Source organism: Hyla sarda, chromosome 8, assembly GCF_029499605.1.
Source record: "Hyla sarda isolate aHylSar1 chromosome 8, aHylSar1.hap1, whole genome shotgun sequence".
NCBI classification, from domain to species: Eukaryota; Metazoa; Chordata; class Amphibia; order Anura; family Hylidae; genus Hyla; species Hyla sarda.
The window spans coordinates 227,394,281-227,413,597 of record NC_079196.1 but is presented as its reverse complement, the minus strand read 5'-3'; the positions used below and the strand labels follow the sequence as shown (position 1 = coordinate 227,413,597).

Genomic DNA, 19,317 nt, shown 5'->3' with positions numbered 1-19,317 from the left:
GATGCTGGAACATACACCCACATACATAGAGTTTTATATATAGATTATTATTGGTAGGTCATTATTGTTACATGTGCATTTTTAAACTAATTTGATATTGTCACCTACTAATCACTGCATACCGTATCCTATTTTTGTAATGTGCATCATTATTATCATTATTATTTAAATTACACCCATTTTACTGATTTAATCAGTTTATTTTTGGTATATATAATTATATGTTTATGTATTTTAATTGGGCTTTTCCCAGTTATATAATTATATATATATATATATATATATATATATATATATATATATATATGTGTGCAATTATATTTATATTAGTATATTAATTCATGGGGCTATAGCTTTTAGCTTGTGTTTTTTAGTTTGACACATATGTTCTTTCCCAGTGTGTTTGCTACTATGGAATATTAATAGATTATTTTAGTCTTTATATAAGTTATACTCTTTTTCCCTTCACCGTGCATTATAACAGTGGTTTGGTTATTTAGTTTTTTCCCTCTTCGTCCTCCCTTTATTTCTACTTTTTTACTATTTTCTCCCCCCCCCCCCCCCCCCTGCACCCGGCGTTTGTTTAGAGCGTTGGGTGCAGCACCGGAGACTTGTGACGTCACGGCTGTGCCTCTTCAATGCAAGTCTTTGGGAGGCGGCGTGTCTGGGGCGCTGCAGCCGAGATTGCGGGGTGGGACCCCCGCGATCAGACATCTTATCCCCTATCCTTTGGTTAGGAGATAAGATGTCTAGGGGCAGAGTACCCCTTTAAGTGTGAAATGGTTGTGGTCAGTATGATGTGCACTTCACTTGCGAAAGGGCATGTTCTAGGCCAGAAACATGTTGTGAAATGCGTATGTGCAATAAATAAAGTAATTTTCGCTAAAACAAACGGGGATATTGCCTCAATTTATGCCAAGACCAGTGCTGCACAAGATCCAATTTTTTTAATTTTTTTTACTATTGGCCATTCACATTCATGGAACTAACCTGCAATACCACATATAACCTGAGGACAGGTGTGGTGCTGAAAACCGCTTTAAAAAACTTTTAGGCTAAAATTTCCAGTGCACATATAAAATGAAATCCGACAGACAATTTTATGCAGTTAATTTACTATTATTATTTACATTCTCTTGCCTTTATTTACTATACTACTATGCTTTGTCCTCCAGGACCTGTGTAAATAAAGTTTATTGAAGAAAAGAGAGAGCTGGGATACAGTGAACCTCCATAGCAACCAATCAAGAGTTTTGCTTTCATTTTCAAACCAGAACAAAATAAAATCTGGAGGCTGATTGGTTGCCAAGGAACATGTGATCCCATCCCATAAAGCCTTCAATAAACTTTATTTATATAACGCCCTGTAGCAGTGGTCACAAAAGTGGAAAACTACAACTCCTAGCGTGTGTCTTCTACAGTGGTTGCGAAACCACAACTCCCAGCATGCCGGGAGTTGTAAATTTCCAATATCTGGAGAAAACACATGCTGGGAGTTGTAGTGTTGTCTGTCCGGGCATGCTAGGAGTTGTAGTTTTGCAACATCTGGAGACTATTGCTTTACACCAGTGTTCTCCAGTAGTTGTAAAAACTACTATTTCCATGCTGGGAGTTGTAGTTTTGCGACTACTCGAGAACACATGGAGAACCCATCTGGAGGCCCCCAGTTTGGAGACCACTGCTCTCCACCTGTGTTCTTCAGAGATTGCAAAACTACAACTCCCAGCATTCCCGGACAGCCATTGGTTCGCCATGCATGTTGGAAGTTGTAGTTTTGCAACATCTGGAGGTCCAGGGTTTGAAGACCACTGCTCTACCCCAGTGATCTCCATTGGTTGCAAAACTACAACTCCCAACATGCCCGGACAGACAACGTCCGTCTTTCCGTGCATGCTAGGAGTTGTAGTTTTGCAACATCTGGAGACCATTGCTTTACATCAGTGTTCTCCCCTAGTTGTAAAAACTACTATTCCCATGCTGGGAGTTGTAGTTTTGCAATTACTGGAGAAAACATCCTGGGAGTTGTAGTTTTGCAATTACTGGAGAACACACGCTGGGAGTTGTAGTTTAGCAACCACTTGGGAACCCATGCTGGGAGATATAGTTTTGCGACTACTGGAGAACACATGCTGGGAGTTGTAGTTTTGCAACTATTGGAGAACACATGCTGGGAGTTGTAGTTTTGCAACTATTGGAGAACACATTCTGGGAGTTGTAGTTTTGCAACTATTAGAGAACACATGCTGGGAGTTGTAGTTTTGCAATTACTGGAGAACACATGCTGGGAGTTGTTGTAGTTTTGCAACTATTAGAGAACACATGCTGGGAGTTGTAGTTTTGCCACTACTGGAGAACACATGGCGAACCCATCTGGAGGTCCCCAGTTTGGAGACCACTGCTCTACACCTGTGTTCTTCAGTGCTTAGAAAACTACAACTCCCAGCATTCCTAAATGTTTTGCAACATCTGGAGGTCCATGGTTTGGAGACCACTGCTCTACAAAAGCTTTCTCCAGTGGTTGCAAAACTACAAATCCCAGCATGCCCGGACAGCCAACGGCTGTCCGGGCATGCTGGGAGTTGTAGTTTTGCAACATCTGAAGGCCCACAGTGTGAAGACCACGGCCCTATAATTTGGGCAGTAATTCTTTAGTAAACACTACTTCTCCTGCAGTGCAGCACAGCCGAGCAGGAATTCCTTGTGAACGCAGCTTCGGATGTGAGTGGAGCATCAGTCTGGATAAACACAAGATTAAAATAATATTAAAGATAACACAGCACAAATATTCCATGAATCATTACATTTCCTTTCAGACAGGAACCTGGGGTGAATTCGCTTCCATTCTCCAGCTCAGACCTCATTCTTCCGTTTTCAGGTCACATGGTCTGATATAATTGGATTATCGCAGGGTGACATTTTTTTTTCCTCGTTGGACTCACAAGACCTTGTCATGTGACCTCTGACCGCGTCCAGAAGACATTTATAGAGACACTTGTGCACCCAGTAGGGTGATGGAAAACTGATGGAAAACTACAACTCCCTGATGGAAAACTGATGGAAAACTACAACTCCCTGATGGAAAACTGATGGAAAACTACAACTCCCTGATGGAAAACTGATGGAAAACTACAACTCCCTGATGGAAAACTGATGGAAAACTACAACTCCCTGATGGAAAACCTGATGGAAAACTACAACTCCCTGATGGAAAACTACAACTCCCTAATGGAAAACTGATGGGAAACTACAACTCCCTGATGGAAAACTGATGGAAAACTACAACTCCCTGATGGAAAACTGATGGAAAACTACAACTCCCTGATGGAAAACCTGATGGAAAACTACAACTCCCTGATGGAAAACTACAACTCCCTGATGGAAAACTGATGGAAAACTACAACTCCCTGATGGAAAACTACAACTCCCTGATGGAAAAGTGATGGAAAACTACAAGTCTCTGATGGAAAACTACAACTCCCTGATGGAAAACTACAACTCCCAGCATGCAGTGACAGCCTCTTCCATGTCATAGAGACAAGCCTGTCCTAAGCTCACGTGCATATTGAGGCTGCGTTCACATGTTGCAGTACTGCAGTCATCGTTAAAATGCTGCAGTACCGCAACAAAACTGCAATGTGTGAAGGTTGTCAGCTCATGCTGGGAGTTGTAGTTGTGCAACAGCTGGAGGCGCACTGGTTGGGAAACGCTGTCTCAGGGTATCAATATAATAATACAACAACCCCAGATTTACTGAAATAACGCGAACCAGGTAACAAAAGAGGAGAGGTTTATTAAAACTTACCTAAAAGTGGTCATTTTGGTCTCATTTCAAGTCGTTTCAGGTCCTTTACTGATTTGTTTAAAGGTGGGGCTTAAAGGGGTATAAATGTTGGTAGCGTCACGGAAAATAAAAAAATAAAATAAAAAACAATACTGACCTAGCCTTGGTCCCCCACAGCTCCTATTCACTTCCATCCAGTCCTCCCATCTTCTCTCTTTTTCCTGCTTCGGAGACATGCGCTCAATGCAGGACCTGCCGACCTAGCCAATCACTGGACATGGTTGAAGCCAGTGATTGGCTGAGCTGGTAGGTCCTGCTTCATGCACCCATCTCAGAAGAAGAGAGAAGACTGAGGACGGTCACAGAAGCGAATGGAAAATAGCTGAATGTTTTTATTTCATTTTTTTTTTGCCCTAGCACCATTTCATTATGATTGTTATTATTATTTATTTTAATTTTTTTGTGCTGGAATACCCCTTTAAATGTTTTGAGTCTAACTTTCCATTCAAATCTGACTACGACAATTTGTATCAGTGCTTACTAAGTGGTTGTCATTGGTCACCAGATCTCTATTCCCCACCGGGAATAAATCTGCGCAGGCGCGTCTCCGGCTCACATGGGGGACCAGATAGTGGTGAAGACACCAAATGGAGAAGTTCCAGTAAAGTCCTTGATACTGGAAAAAAATCAGCCAAGATGGCGGCCAAAAATGTCATGTTATTAAAAAATCATAATTCACACCAGATATTGTGCAGATTCTGGCCCCAAATCAGGAATATTCTAAATCAACCCAGAACATTTTTCCTATATAAACCTCTGGTGCAGTCGCTGTGAAATCCTCTGCTCTGAGGGGGGAAGGGAAAAATTCTAGGAAAATATTTGTAACGTAACTTGTCATATTTTTTTCCAAAAAGGTTGTAAATTAGCGCCCGGGGTCCATCGTGTCATAGCGGTCTCCCCCGTGAGTCGTTCATTAGAACATTCTGCAACTTTCTAACAGGTTCTTCATCTTTTCCAATATTTAAGCTTTCAGTCAGGAAATGGGAACATTCTTGGCTGGAAATGAGTCCTGACCTTAGTTCTCACAGCTGAGGATTCGTTACAATTGTATCCAGTCTAGACAACTCACTGGACTCCAGTTATTTAAAGGGAGAAGAGAGATATGTAGAAATGGTAACAAGTGGACAGATGCGTGCGCGGGAGGAGTTGCTCTTGGAGGCCAAAGAGAAATTACAGAAAATATTATCTACATACCGCACCCTGGTGCACTGGCCAAAAATCTCTCAGTATGCAGGTCATCCATTCCTCCCCACATCTGGAACATTCTTCATAAGAAGTATGTAGCATAATCCCCAGTCCCAGTGCTGCGTACATGCACCATGTATTGGTAACGCTATTTTGCTGAGTAAACATTCACAGAGCAGGGAGAAAAAGAAGATGAAGCCCCCAGATGACTCCCCCAGATTTCTGCATTAATTACTAATATAGGGTGGGGTCACATGTAGCACATCTGCTTCGTATTTCATGCTGCAGATGTGCTACTGCCCATCCCTAGAGTGCGCCTCCAGCTGTGCCCATGTGTCCTGCAGCAATCCTCCGCTACGAGCAGACACAGAGGGAACTGTGAGTCAAGCACATGCACAGTGTACTGCAGACATCATGGACGCTCTCGGCCTAGCTCAGGGAGAAGGGGGAGCAGCCGCGATGTCTGCAGAGCTGCGCATCTCACAGTTCCCTCTGTGTCTGCTCGTAGCGGAGGATTGCTGCAGGACACACGGGCACAGCAGGAAGCACACTCTAGAGACGGGCAGTAACGCTTCCGCAACGTCAAATACGCAGTGGATGTGCTACGTGTGACCCTATCCATAATGTTTTCCAAACAGTATGCCTCCAGATGTTGCAGAACTACAACTCCATGCATGCCCGGACAGCCTTCGGGAGTTGTAGTTTTGCAACAGCTGTAGGCACACTGGTTGTGAGACACAGACCTATATAGCAATCTAACTAAATGAATAACACACGACCAGTTGTGCAATTCTTGGCTTATTGTTGAACACATTGAGTAAACATCCACATTGCAGAGAGAAAAAGTAAGTGAACTCCTTAGAATTCACACTGTGTAAACATGCACAGTGCAGGGAGAAACAAATAAGTGAACCCTTTGGAATACCTCAGATTTCTGCATTGATTACTAATATAATGTTGGCTAAGATAGCTATCTCACTAAACTAATTACATAAAACCAGTAGAGTTATTAGTCTCTTTATTGAGCACATTGGGTAAACATCTACAGTGCACGGAGAAAACAAAAAAAAGTAAACCCTTTGGAATACCCCAGATTTAAGCATTTATTACTAATATAATGTGTTCTGACTGTTTGTCTGTAATGGTGACTTAAATCAATGTTTCACAAACAGTGTGCCTCCAGTTGTTCCAAAACTACAACTCCCAGCATGCCTTTGGCTGTCCGGGCAAGCTAGGAGTGGTAGTTTTGCAACAGCTGGAGGCACACTGGTTGGGAGACACTGACTTAGAGAGCAAACTAACTAATAACACACAACCAGTTGAGCCATTCATGTCTATTAATAGAGCAAAGATCCTCTGATATCCACAGATATAGAGTAAACATCCACAGTGCAAGGAGAAAAAGTATGTAACTGGTATTAGTTAGTTGCTCAATCACAAAACAGCTTTGTGAGATGGCATGTCAAAAGTGTAGAAGTTATGTAAGGTGAAGCCTGATGAATATTGGTCATTATCTAAGTTTCCAGATCCGTCACATGTTCTACCATGTCTGTAGAATTAGAATTCTTAGAATTCTTAGAATTCACACTGTGAATTGAAGTGGAGTTCCCCTTTAAGTGGAGTTCCCCTTTAAGTGAGACAGGATTTCCAACTCTCCTCTGTTCTCTCGTAGACCAGGTGAAGCTCACGCTGATCCAGGGTGATATCTCCTCTCCGGAGGACGTCCGAGCTGCCCTCGTCGGTGGCGATGTGGTCATACACACAGCCAGCTTGGTGGACGTCTGGGGTCGTGTCCCGGCCAGCAAGGTCACGAAGGTCAACGTGACAGGTAAGAAATAACCATGAGAAGTTTTGGAGCTTGAATTTCCATATTTTGTTTTACGTGTTCTTTTGGGAGCCCAGAGCAGATCTGTCTTCATTCATAAGAAAATATGCAAAATCCATGCCAAACCCTAAAGGGTAAATATTGGGCACCACACAGTACATGGGACCATAGAAGGAGAAGAATGTGGGATATGTGTATAATACAACAACCAGGATGAACCCAACAAGTGTCTACAGAATAAGCTGCAGAGGAAAACCTGGCACATGTATGACGGAAATATCAAGTCCAAGACACGTATAAAATATATGAGCCACGTGTCACCGATCGTCCCCCACCGAGACTAAAGTTCATGAACCCAACAAGTTCCCCAGACCACAAGTCCACCTGATCCTGATGTATAAACCTCAGGAAAACATTGTTACTCATCAGAGAGAATGATGACCCCATCGTAAAATGTGATCTCTACACAGAGCGGTCCAAATGGCGCCGTTCCCTCGGTAGCTGCGGTTACTATATCCAAAAGTATAATTGTTCTCCTGGTTTTGTATAAAGAAAACATTCATGAAGCAAGAAAGAACGAAAGGAAGCAGACCTCCCAACATACTGCTCCCTATGTACAAGAATATAACTACTATAATACTGCTCCCTATGTACAAGAATATAACTACTATAATACTGCTCCTATATACAAGAATATACCTACTATAATACTGCTCCTATATACAAGAATATAACTACTATAATACTGCTCCTATATACAAGAATATAACTACTATAATACTGCTCCTATATACAAGAATATACCTACTATAATACTGCTCCTATATACAAGAATATAACTACTATAATACTGCTCCTATATACAAGAATATAACTACTATAATACTGCTCCTATGTACAAGAATATAACTACTATAATACTGCTCCTATATACAAGAATATATCTACTATAATACTGCTCCTATATACAAGAATATAACTACTATAATACTGCTCCTATATACAAGAATATAACTACTATAATACTGCTCCTATATACAAGAATATAACTACTATAATACTGCTCCTATCTACAAGAATATAACTACTATAATATTGCTCCTATATACAAGAATATAACTACTATAATACTGCCTCCTATATACAAGAATATAACTACTATAATACTGCTCCTATATACAAAAATATAACTACTATAATACTGCTCCAATATACAAGAATATAACTACTATAATACTGCCCCCTATATACAAGAATATAACTACTGTAATACTGCCCCCTATATACAAGAATATAACTACTATAATACTGCTCCTATATACAAGAATATAACTACTATAATACTTCTCTTATATACAAGTATATAGCTACTATAATACTGCCCCTATATACAAGAATATAATTACTATAATACTGCTCCTATATACAAGAATATAACTACTATAATACTGCCTCCTATATACAAGAATATAACTACTATAATACTGCTCCTATATACAAGAATATAATTAGTATAATACTGCTCCTATATACAAGAATATAACTACTATAATACTGCTCCTATATACAAGAATATAACTACTATAATACTGCCTCCTATATACAAGAATATAACTACTATAATACTGCTCCTATATACAAGAATATAACTACTATAATACTGCCTCCTATATACAAGAATATAACTACTATAATACTGCTCCTATATACAAGAATATAACTACTATAATACTGCTCCTATATACAAGAATATAACTACTATAATACTGCCTCCTATATACAAGAATATAACTACTATAATACTGCTCCTATATACAAGAATATAACTACTATAATACTGCTCCTATATACAAGAATATAACTACTATAATACTTCCTCCTATATACAAGAATATAACTACTATAATACTGCTCCTATTTACAAGAATATAACTACTATAATACTGCTCCTATATACAAGAATATAACTACTATAATACTGCCTCCTATATACAAGAATATAACTACTATAATACTTCCTCCTATATACAAGAATATAACTACTATAATACTGCTCCTATTTACAAGAATATAACTACTATAATACTGCTTCTATATACAAGAATATAACTACTATAATACTGCTCCTATTTACAAGAATATAACTACTATAATACTGCTCCTATATACAAGAATATAACTACTATAATACTGCTCCTATATACAAGAATATAACTACTATAATACTGCTCCTATATACAAGAATATAACTACTATAATACTGCCCCCTATATACAAGAATATAACTACTATAATACTGCTCCTATATACAAGAATATAACTACTATAATACTGCTCCTATTTACAAGAATATAACTACTATAATACTGCTCCTATTTACAAGAATATAACTACTATAATACTGCCCCCTATATACAAGAATATAACTACTATAATACTGCTCCTATATACAAGAATATAACTACTATAATACTGCTCCTATATACAAGAATATAACTACTATAATACTGCTCCTATTTACAAGAATATAACTACTATAATACTGACCCTATATACAAGAATATAACTACTATAATACTGCTCCTATATACAAGAATATAACTACTATAATACTGCTCCTATATACAAGAATATAACTACTATAATACTGCTCCTATTTACAAGAATATAACTACTATAATACTGCCCCCTATATACAAGAATATAACTACTATAATACTGCCCCTATTTACCAGAGCCTACTTGTACCCTATAGTAGTGCCTCTCATGGTGAAGACTCTGGTTGTTGCTGTCAGTCTTGCGGCTCTGGAGGACATTACCCTGTTGGTCTCTCCTCTAGTGGTGACATTGATATTTGTATAGGGTGCGGTCTCTTTTCTAGGATTCGATGATATTTCACTCTCACAGCAAAGGCTCAATTTATTTCTGAGAAAACAACCCACATACAGCCAGGGAGGGGGAGAGATTCCTGTTCATCTATAAAGCTGTATCCATAATCAGCAATCCACAGTGACTGTAGATCCCCCCACACAGTGACCGTAGATTCCCCCCACACAGTGACCGTAGATCCCCCCCACACAGTGACCGTAGATTCCCCCCACACAGTGACTGTAGATCCCCCCACACAGTGACTGTAGATCCCCCCACACAGTGACCGTAGATCCCCACACAGTGACTGTAGATCCCCCACACAGTGACCGTAGATCCCCCCACACAGTGACCATAAATCCCCCCAAACAGTGACTGGAGTATGCCCGCCTCCCACAGTGACTGTAGAATTCCCCCCACACAGTGACCGTAGATCCCCCCCCACACAGTGACCGTACATCCCCCCACACAGTGACCGTAGATCCCCTTCCACACAGTGACCGTAGATTCCCCCCACACAGTGACCATAGACCCCCCCCACACAGTGACCATAGATCCCCCCCCACACAGTGACCATAGATTCCCCCCCACACAGTGACCATAGAACCCCCCCCCCCCCACACAGTGACCATAAATCCCCCCACACAATGACTGTAGTATTCCCCCCACACAATGACTGTAGTATTCCCCCCACACAGTGACAGTCGGTCTTTACTAACCCCTTCATGCAGATGGCAGTACATGTATGCCAGCAGCATTCTAACAGACAGTGAAGGAAGTTCAGGAGCTGAACTCGATTAATAGATGGTGTAGATGGTGGGTACCAGCTGCTAATGCTATCAGCAGCCGACACACACCATCAATGACCAACAGCGATGATGCTAATGATGGGCATTTAACCATATAAATGCTGTGATCGAAAGACTAAATGAAAGGTGCCACTACTATCAGATGCCAGATTGGTTGCTATGGCAACCAAAAGCCTATACTAGGCCACTGTGCCTACTCTAGTAATTCTGTCTGATCAACAAGAGCAAACTAAGGTGTCACCTGTGTCTTGCCCTGCGACTTATGTAACGTTTTCAGCCAACAGACCAAACCAAGAAAGAGATTACATGTGTCACCGAGACTAATCCATAAGACTTTAGCCTCGCCTGATCCTTGCTCACAGTCACCTGTGGTAAATTCAGCTGATTGGACAGGATTTGGGAAGACACAGATACATCTGTATAAGGTCTCATGCTGACAATGGATATCAGAAAAAAAAACAAGACATGAGGCGGAAAGAACTTCCTGTAGAGCTCAGAGACAGGTTTGTGTGGAGGCTCAGATCTGGAGAAGAGGACAAAATCATTTCTACTGCACTGAAATTTCCCAGAAGCTCAGAGGCCTCCATAATTCTTACATGAGAGAAGAAGGAACAACCAGGACTCTTCCTGGAGCTGCCGCCCCACCAAACTAAGTCATCAGGAGAGAAGGGTCTTGGTAAGAGAGGAGACCGAGAACCCAATGGTCACTGAGCTCCAAAGATCCTGTGTGCAGATGGGAGAAACTTCCAGAAGGTCCAGAACCATCACTGCAGCCTCCACAATTTGGGCTTTATGGGAGAAAGAAGCCTCCTCAGTAATATACATGGAAGATGCCAGAGATTATAGAAAAGGATCTAAATGATCAGACTGTAGGGAACAAGATTCTCTGGTCTGATGTAACCAAGATTAAACTTTTTGGCCTCAATCCTAAGCGTCATGTCTGGAGGAAACCAGGCACTGCCCATCACCTGCCCAATACCATCCCTACAGTGATCATGGTGGGGGCAGCATCATGTATGGAGGAAACCAGGCACTGCCCATCACCTGCCCAATACCATCCCTACAGTGATCATTGTGGGGGCAGCATCATGTCTGGAGGAAACAAGGCACTGCCCATCACCTGCCCAATACCATCCCTACAGTGATCATGGTGGAGGCAGCATCATGTCTGGAGGAAACAAGGCACTGCCCAACACCTGTCCAATACCATCCCTACAGTGATCATGGTGGGGACAGCATCATGTCTGGGGGAAACCAGGCACTGCCCATCACCTGCCCAATACCATCCCTACAGTGATCATGGTGGGGCAGCATCATGTCTGTAGGAAACCAGGCACTGCCCATCACCTGCCCAATACCATCCCTACAGTGATCATTGTGGGGGCAGCATCATGTCTGGAGGAAACAAGGCACTGCCCATCACCTGCCCAATATCATCCCTACAGTGATCATGGTGGGGGCAGCATCATGTCTGGGGGTGACCAGGCACTGCCCATCACCTGCCCAATGCCATCCCTACAGTGATCATGGTGGGGGCAGCATCATGTCTGGAGGAAACCAGGTACTGCCCATCACCTGCCCAATACCATCCCTACAGTGATCATGGTGGGGGCAGCATCATGCTATGGATACAGGGAGGCTGTTCAGAGTTGAGGGAAAGCTGAATGGAACAATGTACATAGATATTCTTATTCAAAACCTTATCCAGAGTGCTCTGATTCTCAGACTGGGCTGACCTCACCTTCCAACAAGACAATGACTCTAAGCACACAGTCAAGACAACACAGTAGCAGCTTAGGTACAACTCTAAATGTCCTTGATGACCCAGCCAGAGCCCGAACCCAATGAAATAGCTTCTACCAACAGTTCTCATCCAACCTGACAGAGCTGAGAGGATCTGCAGATAAGAATGGCAGAAAATCCCCAAATCCATGTGGGTGAACCTCGTGGCCTCAAGAAGACTGGAGGCCGGAATCACTGCCAAAGGGGCTTCACCTAAGTCCTGAGAAAAGGGTATGAATACTTATGTCACATGGTATAGAAGAGGGTATGAATACTTACGTAACTGTAGGATTCTAGTTTATCCTTTTCAATAAATTAGTAAAGATTTGTAACATTCTGTGATCACTGTCATTATGGGATCTTGCGGTCAGAATGAGGAACATGAGGAGCAGCATAACAAAATGTGAGAATAGTGCCCGCGGGGTGAAGACTTTTTGTATGCCCTGTGCATGTGACCTTGTTGTGAACGTGAAACGTTATCATGACTAACCATAATAATTCTGCAGGAACAGAGAACGTGCTGAGAGTATGTGAGGAGGAAGGGATCCAGTATCTGGTCTACACCAGCAGTATGGAGGTCGTGGGGCCCAATATACATGGGGATCCCTTCTACAGGTAATGTATATGCAGGCTCCTTGCAGACTCTTTTCCCTCTTTGTGTTGAGTTGGATATAGTCTATTTCTTTCTTATCAGTCAATTCAGGAAGGCTGGAAGAGGCAACTCCCGTATTGTGAATAGGTATTCGTGAATATGATGAATGACAATCTTTCCTTCCCCAATGTCACATATGTCCAGTGCAGAAACCCCTATCTCCATATGTGTCACCGATTTCAGCCTTCTTCTCACTCCAGCTGCCATTACTAGGGTTAGTGGCCCTTTAAGAAGCTTACAGAAATCCCTTAAAGGGGTACTCTGCCGTAAAACATCTTATTTATCCCCCATCCAAAGGATAAGATGTCTAATCACGTGGGTCCCGGCCACCGCAATCTCCGGGCCGGCAGCGGCGGAGCCCAGAACACGGAAGCTTGGAGCTTTCATGTACGTGACATTACGCCACGCCCCCTCCATTCATGTCTATGGAAGGAGGCGTGACGGCTACGTAGTAGCCGTCACGCCTCCTCCCATAGACATGAATGGAGGGGTGCGTGGCAGCTGTAGTCGCCAGTCAACCGGCACAGAGTGGAGTTCGCTTCGTGCATCGGATGACTGGGGTGCCTAAGTGGAGATCGTGGGAGTCCCCAGGGGCGGCCCCCTGCGACTAGACATCTTATCCTTTGGATAGGGGATAAGATCTTTTCCAGTGGAGTACCCCTTTAATCCTACTGTAGGTGCTGCTCCTTTAAATTAGACCCTTAGTCGCGGTTTCTCTTTTATAAGCCAAGGACCCGAGGTTTACTTCTTGCGTCTTATGTTTCAGGGGTAACGAAGACACAGAATATAACATCTACCATGACCAACCGTACCCGCTGAGCAAGTCCAAAGCCGAGAAAATGGTGCTGGCGGCTAACGGGAAAAAGGTAATGCCCAGAATGTCCTGTAGGGGTCGGTACAGTACACATTCATGATGTCCTTGCAGGAGAGCGAGTGGATAATTTGTGTTGTGCATGCAGATAAATGGCGGGAAGATCCTTTACACCTGTTCGCTGCGTCCCACAGGGATCTACGGCGAGGGACACGAGCTGATGAGGCAGTTTTATAAGCAGGGGCTGAGGACTGGGCGTCGGGTGTTCCGAGCCATTCCTCCATCTACAGAACACGGCAGAGTTTACGTCGGTAAGAACAACCTTTTACAGGTTTAGAGTTAAGCAACTTTACAAATTCTGTGCTTTACCACCCTGCTACTGATTCTGAGCAATAGTGTCTTAAAAGGAACCAATCATAAGATTTTACCATATATATATAAGACGTGGCAACACATTATATATGGTAGAATCTTCTTTCTCACTATCCCTGGGAGAAGTTCCTGCCTGCAGGGATAGTGAGGATATGAAGTTAGAAAGTGTCCCCTGTCAGCACCGTAAGTAGTGCTCGGGGCAGGGAGCTATACTCACCTAGTCCCGTCTTCTCCGGTTGTAATCAAGCCTCCTCAGTATGATTGATCGCCCAGGCACAGCCCACGTCATCACTCTGCTCCGTCTGCTAAGCAGACGGAGCAGAGCGATGACATGGGCTGTGCCTAGGTGGTCAATCACACTGAGGGGGTATGATTACAGTAGGAGAGGATAAGACTAGAAAGTGTTCCCTCTCAGCCCCGTAAGTATTCCCTGGGCGGGTAGCTATACTTACCTAGTCCCGTCTTCACCCGCTGCAATCAAGCCCCCTCAGTATGACTGACCGCCCAGGCACAGTCCACGTCATCGCTCTCCTCCGTCTGCTAAGCAGACGGAACAGAGCAATGACGCGGACTGTGCCTAGGCGGTCAATCACACTGAATGGGTATGATTACAGGCGTAGAAGACGAGACTAGGTAAGTATAGCTACCTGCCCATGGAATATTTACGGGGCTGATGGGGAACACTTTCTAACTTCATAGCCTCATCATTTTGCCAATGCAGCCAACAACATTTTAGACCATATTGGCCATTACAGCTCTTCACACTGGTTATACATGATCAATGACCCCAGAGCAAAGGAAAAACCATTATTCTGAGAATGTTCTATCCTGAAAGATTGTTTGTGGATAAAAGACCTGTCCTGAATGAAAAAATTCCCAGCACAGTCGACTTTTTTCCATGATGGTTCTTTCTATGATGGTCTCTTATCCATTAAATAATACGATTGTTCGCTATAACATTTCACTTGAGAAATCGTTTGGTTGAATCACTCGTTTTCATCAACCATAATCTAATGTGTCTCTGGTCACATCAAGAGCTGTATTCACACTTCTCCTGGTTTCTTCACGCTGTTGGTCCTGATGTCTCCCCGCTTCCTTCTGGTGGTACTAATATTTTGATGTCCCTCATATCTTGTTATTTTCCATTTCCCCCCCATGCAGGTAACGTGGCCTGGATGCATCTCCTCGCTGCCCACCATCTGCAGGAACGCCCTTCTGCTCTGGGCGGACAGGTCTATTTCTGCTACGACCACTCTCCATATAAAAGCTACGAAGACTTTAACATGGAGTTCCTGTCGGCCTGTGGGTTTCGGATGATCTCGTCTCGCCCCCTGGTGCCTTACTTCCTTCTCTATTTGATCGCCCTGCTTAATTCACTTCTTCAATGGCTTCTCCATCCGTTCTGCATCTACGCCCCTATACTCAACCCGTACACCCTGGCGGTGGCCAGCACCACATTTACGGTGCAGACGGACAAGGCGGAGAGACACTTTGGTTACAAGCCGCTGTTCAGCTGGGAGGAGAGCAAGCGTCATACGGTGGCCTGGGTGAAGAGCTTCGAGGAGGGTGAAAAGAGCAGATGACACCGACCATAACTAGGTGTCACCAGGCATTCACAACACATCACAGATCCACCATTCTACATAGTCTTATTCAAGTGGAACATATTACAGGTTACAAGAGTCATGAAACTCGTCTGCACATTGTGTAGAACCATCTCAAGGTTGCCAAATCTACCACTTATATTTAATAAGGCAGATACATTCCATTATATTTCACCATAAACTAGGCAACACCTAATGGTGACATCCATTCTCTCACACTTACGAAGGTGAACAAACAACTTAAGTACAATAATCTGTAGACACAGATCCCACATCCATCTCTGAGGATTATTGAATGTTAGATAACCTTGTAATTTAGTTAAATTACTGCGAAGTCGATTCCAAAAACTGCAGGAACCGTGAGGATAAAAAGGAGTCAACTTCCAAGAAAAAATCATTAAACACAATAAGTTGCACTACCACTCATAACCTATAGGTGGAGTTTTGCTCTCTATGATTTATTTTCTCATTACATCACCTACAGGTTGGGATCAGTACTACATAAGCTACATTAATATTCATCCAAGTCCTCTTTTGATACATTAATATTCATCCAAGTCCCACATTTTAATAATATAAAAAAAAAGGTTTAGAATCGCCCCCTCAAACCCCCAAAACCCCTCCTCATTGTTCCGTAATTATGTTTACATCCATCGATTCTATGTTATAATTGTATATTTTATATCGTGCTTAATATTTTTATAATGAATGTAGAAAGAAGTCAGATGAATTTAGTTCCTTATATTGCTGCTATCGTGATGCTTAGTATAAGGTAAAAAATGCAATATCTAATTTATAATGCACACACAAAGTTGGCGAACCAGGCGGGATGTCCATATATACTCCTATAGGTAGGCAAGCTTTATGATAGACTCATTGTTTTTTGGAGGCTAACTCTTATTCGCTGATCAAGATATTGCCCCCCCCCCCCCCTATGATCTGCTGACCAGGGAAGGCACCTGGCATCAGAGCATTACCTTTGTAGTATTCATAAATACATCCTTCATTTATAATGCAGACAAAAGTTGGCGAACCAGGCGGGATGCCCATGTAAATTCCTATAGGTAGCCAGGCTCTATGTTAGACTAGTATTAAAGGGGTTGTCTTTAGAGGCAACTCTTATTCGCTGTTCAAGGGGTGTCCCTCCCTATGATCTACGACCAGGGTAGGCACCTGGCATCAGACTCTTACCTTTGTAGTATTCATAAAACCAATAGGTGTCTGTGTAATGCAGTGGTCTCAATCTGTGGCACTCTAGATGTTGCAAAACTCCAACTCCCTGCATGCCCGGACAGCCGTTGGCTGTCCGGGCATGCAGGGAGTTGGAGTTTTGCAACAATCTTTGCCCTATCGGTTGTTGGGTGCCTTCAGTTGGTGCACATTGGCTGTTCGGGCATGCTGGGATTTGGAGTTTTGCAACATCTAGAGTGCCACAGTTTGAGACCACTGGTGTAATGCAATGGGGTCCTCCAGAGTTAGCGTTTTGGCCTATAGAGGGGGGTCCTGATGATGGGAACCCTACTAGACCTTAGTATTGAGGGGTTGCCCAAATAGGAAAAGCCCAAAGTATGAGAGAGGTAGGGCCAGGTATTATGGACATGACAGAATAAAATATAAAGGGGGAGGGGCTTTATCAGAGGTGAGGGAGGCCCCAAATAGTTGGATTAAGAAAGTGAAGTGACCCTGTAGCTCTTGTGCCGGAATAGTATTCAATAGGTTAAAGTAAGTGTTCAGCCCCGACCAAGAGATCCTACAATGGATTGGGGGCGATCTTCTGATAAGGGACCAATGGAGGAGGAAGACACACGTTTACAACTGCAAATAGTATAGTACATACTTACAGCAATAAAAAAATAGTGCAATAATTTATGTTAATTTATTAATATTAATTTTAGAATTGTAATTAATAAATTACTGTGATGAATACTGTGTCGTAGTGTCTGTGCTGTTATATAAGGGAAAAGTCTCTCAGAAGACAGACGAGACGCAGCCGCACAGCAAGAGAACTCAACGAGAGCCGTGCAGACAGCCATACCTGCTTATGGAGGGTGGTGGTGCCATCTTGTGGTGATTGTGTAAACTGCAATTTCTGTATAAACTCTCAACAATTGTCATCACCTTACAAAAAGGCATTTATATAGCAAAGTATCCTTATACACTGCTCAAAAAAATAAAGGGAACACTTAAACAACATAATGTAACTCCAAGTCACTGACACTTGTGTGAAATCCCACTGTCCACTGATTGACAATCAATTTCACATGGAACAGACAACAGGTGGAAATTATAGGCAATTAGCAAAACACCCCCAATAAAGGAGTGGTTCTGCAGGTGGTGACCACAGACCACTTCTCAGTTCCTATGCTTTCCGGCTGATGTTTTGGTCACTTTTGAATGCTGGCGGTACTTTCACTCTAGTGGTAGCATGAAACGGAGTCTACAACCCACACAAGTGGCTCAGGTAGTGCAGCTCATCCAGGATGGCACATCAATGCGAGCTGTGGCAAGGTTTGCTGTGTCTGTCAGTGTAGTGTCCAGAGCATGGAGGCGCTACCAGGAGACAGGCCAGTACATCAGGAGATGTGTGGAGGAGGCCAGCAGCCGGACCGCTACCTTCATCTTTGTGCAAGGAGGATCAGGAGGAGCACTGCCAGAGCCCACTCAAACGGTCAGAAATACTCCATGAGGGTGGTATGAGGGCCTGACGTCCACAGGTGGGGGTTGTGCTTACAGCCCAACACTGTGCAGGACATTTGGCATTTGCCAGAGAACACCAAGATTGGCAAATTCACCACTGGCGCCCTGTGCTCTTCACAGATGAAAGCAGGTTCACACTGAGCACATGTGACAGACGTGACAGAGTCTGGAGAAGCCGTGGATGAACGTTCTGCTGCCTGCAACATCCTCCAGCATGACCGGTTTGGCAGTGGGTCAGTAATGGTGTGGGGTGGAATTTCTTTGGGGGGCCGCACAGCCCTCCATGTGCTTGCCAGAGGTAGCCTGACTGCCATTAGGTACCAAGATGAGATCCTCAGACCCCTTGTGAGACCATATGCTGGTGCGGTTGGCCCTGGGTTCCTTCTAATACAAGACAATGCTAGACCTCATGTGGCTGGAGTGTGTCAGCAGTTCCTACAAGAGGAAGGCATTGATGCTATGGACTGGCCGCCCGTTCCCCTGAATCCGATTGAGCACATCTGGGACGTCTCGTTCCATCCACCACAGACTGTCCAAGAGTTGGCGGATGCTTTAGTCCAGGTCTGGGAGGACATCTCTCAGGAGACCATCCTCCACCTCATCAGGATCATGCCCAGGCATTGTAGGGAGGTCATACGGGCACGTGGAGGCCACACACACTACTGAGCCTCATTGGGACTTGTATTAAGGACATTACATAAAGTTGGATCAGCCTGTAGTGCGGTTTTCCACTGTGATTTTGAGTGTGACTCCATATCCAGACCTCCATGGGTTAATACATTTCATTTCCATTGATAATTTTTTGTGATTTTGTTGTCAGCGCATTCAGCTATGTAAAGAGGAAAGGATTTCATACGATTAGTTCATTCAG

At 43.2% G+C, this 19,317-nt stretch overlaps 1 protein-coding gene across 2 annotated transcripts in view; it reads left to right on the top strand.

The window, feature by feature from the left end:
• The window catches only part of HSD3B7 (hydroxy-delta-5-steroid dehydrogenase, 3 beta- and steroid delta-isomerase 7), a 46,230-nt gene extending 28,558 nt beyond the window's left edge, over nucleotides 1-17,672 (top strand). For both annotated transcript variants that reach the window (XM_056536235.1, XM_056536236.1), the window contains exons 3-7: nucleotides 6,699-6,854; nucleotides 12,817-12,925; nucleotides 13,729-13,828; nucleotides 13,922-14,084; nucleotides 15,307-17,672. In XM_056536235.1, coding sequence (XP_056392210.1) covers nucleotides 6,699-6,854; nucleotides 12,817-12,925; nucleotides 13,729-13,828; nucleotides 13,922-14,084; nucleotides 15,307-15,728 — 950 coding nt within the window. In that variant the 3' untranslated portion in view covers nucleotides 15,729-17,672. The remainder of the gene's footprint in view (nucleotides 1-6,698; nucleotides 6,855-12,816; nucleotides 12,926-13,728; nucleotides 13,829-13,921; nucleotides 14,085-15,306) is intronic.
• The last annotated feature ends 1,645 nt before the right edge of the window (nucleotides 17,673-19,317 follow it).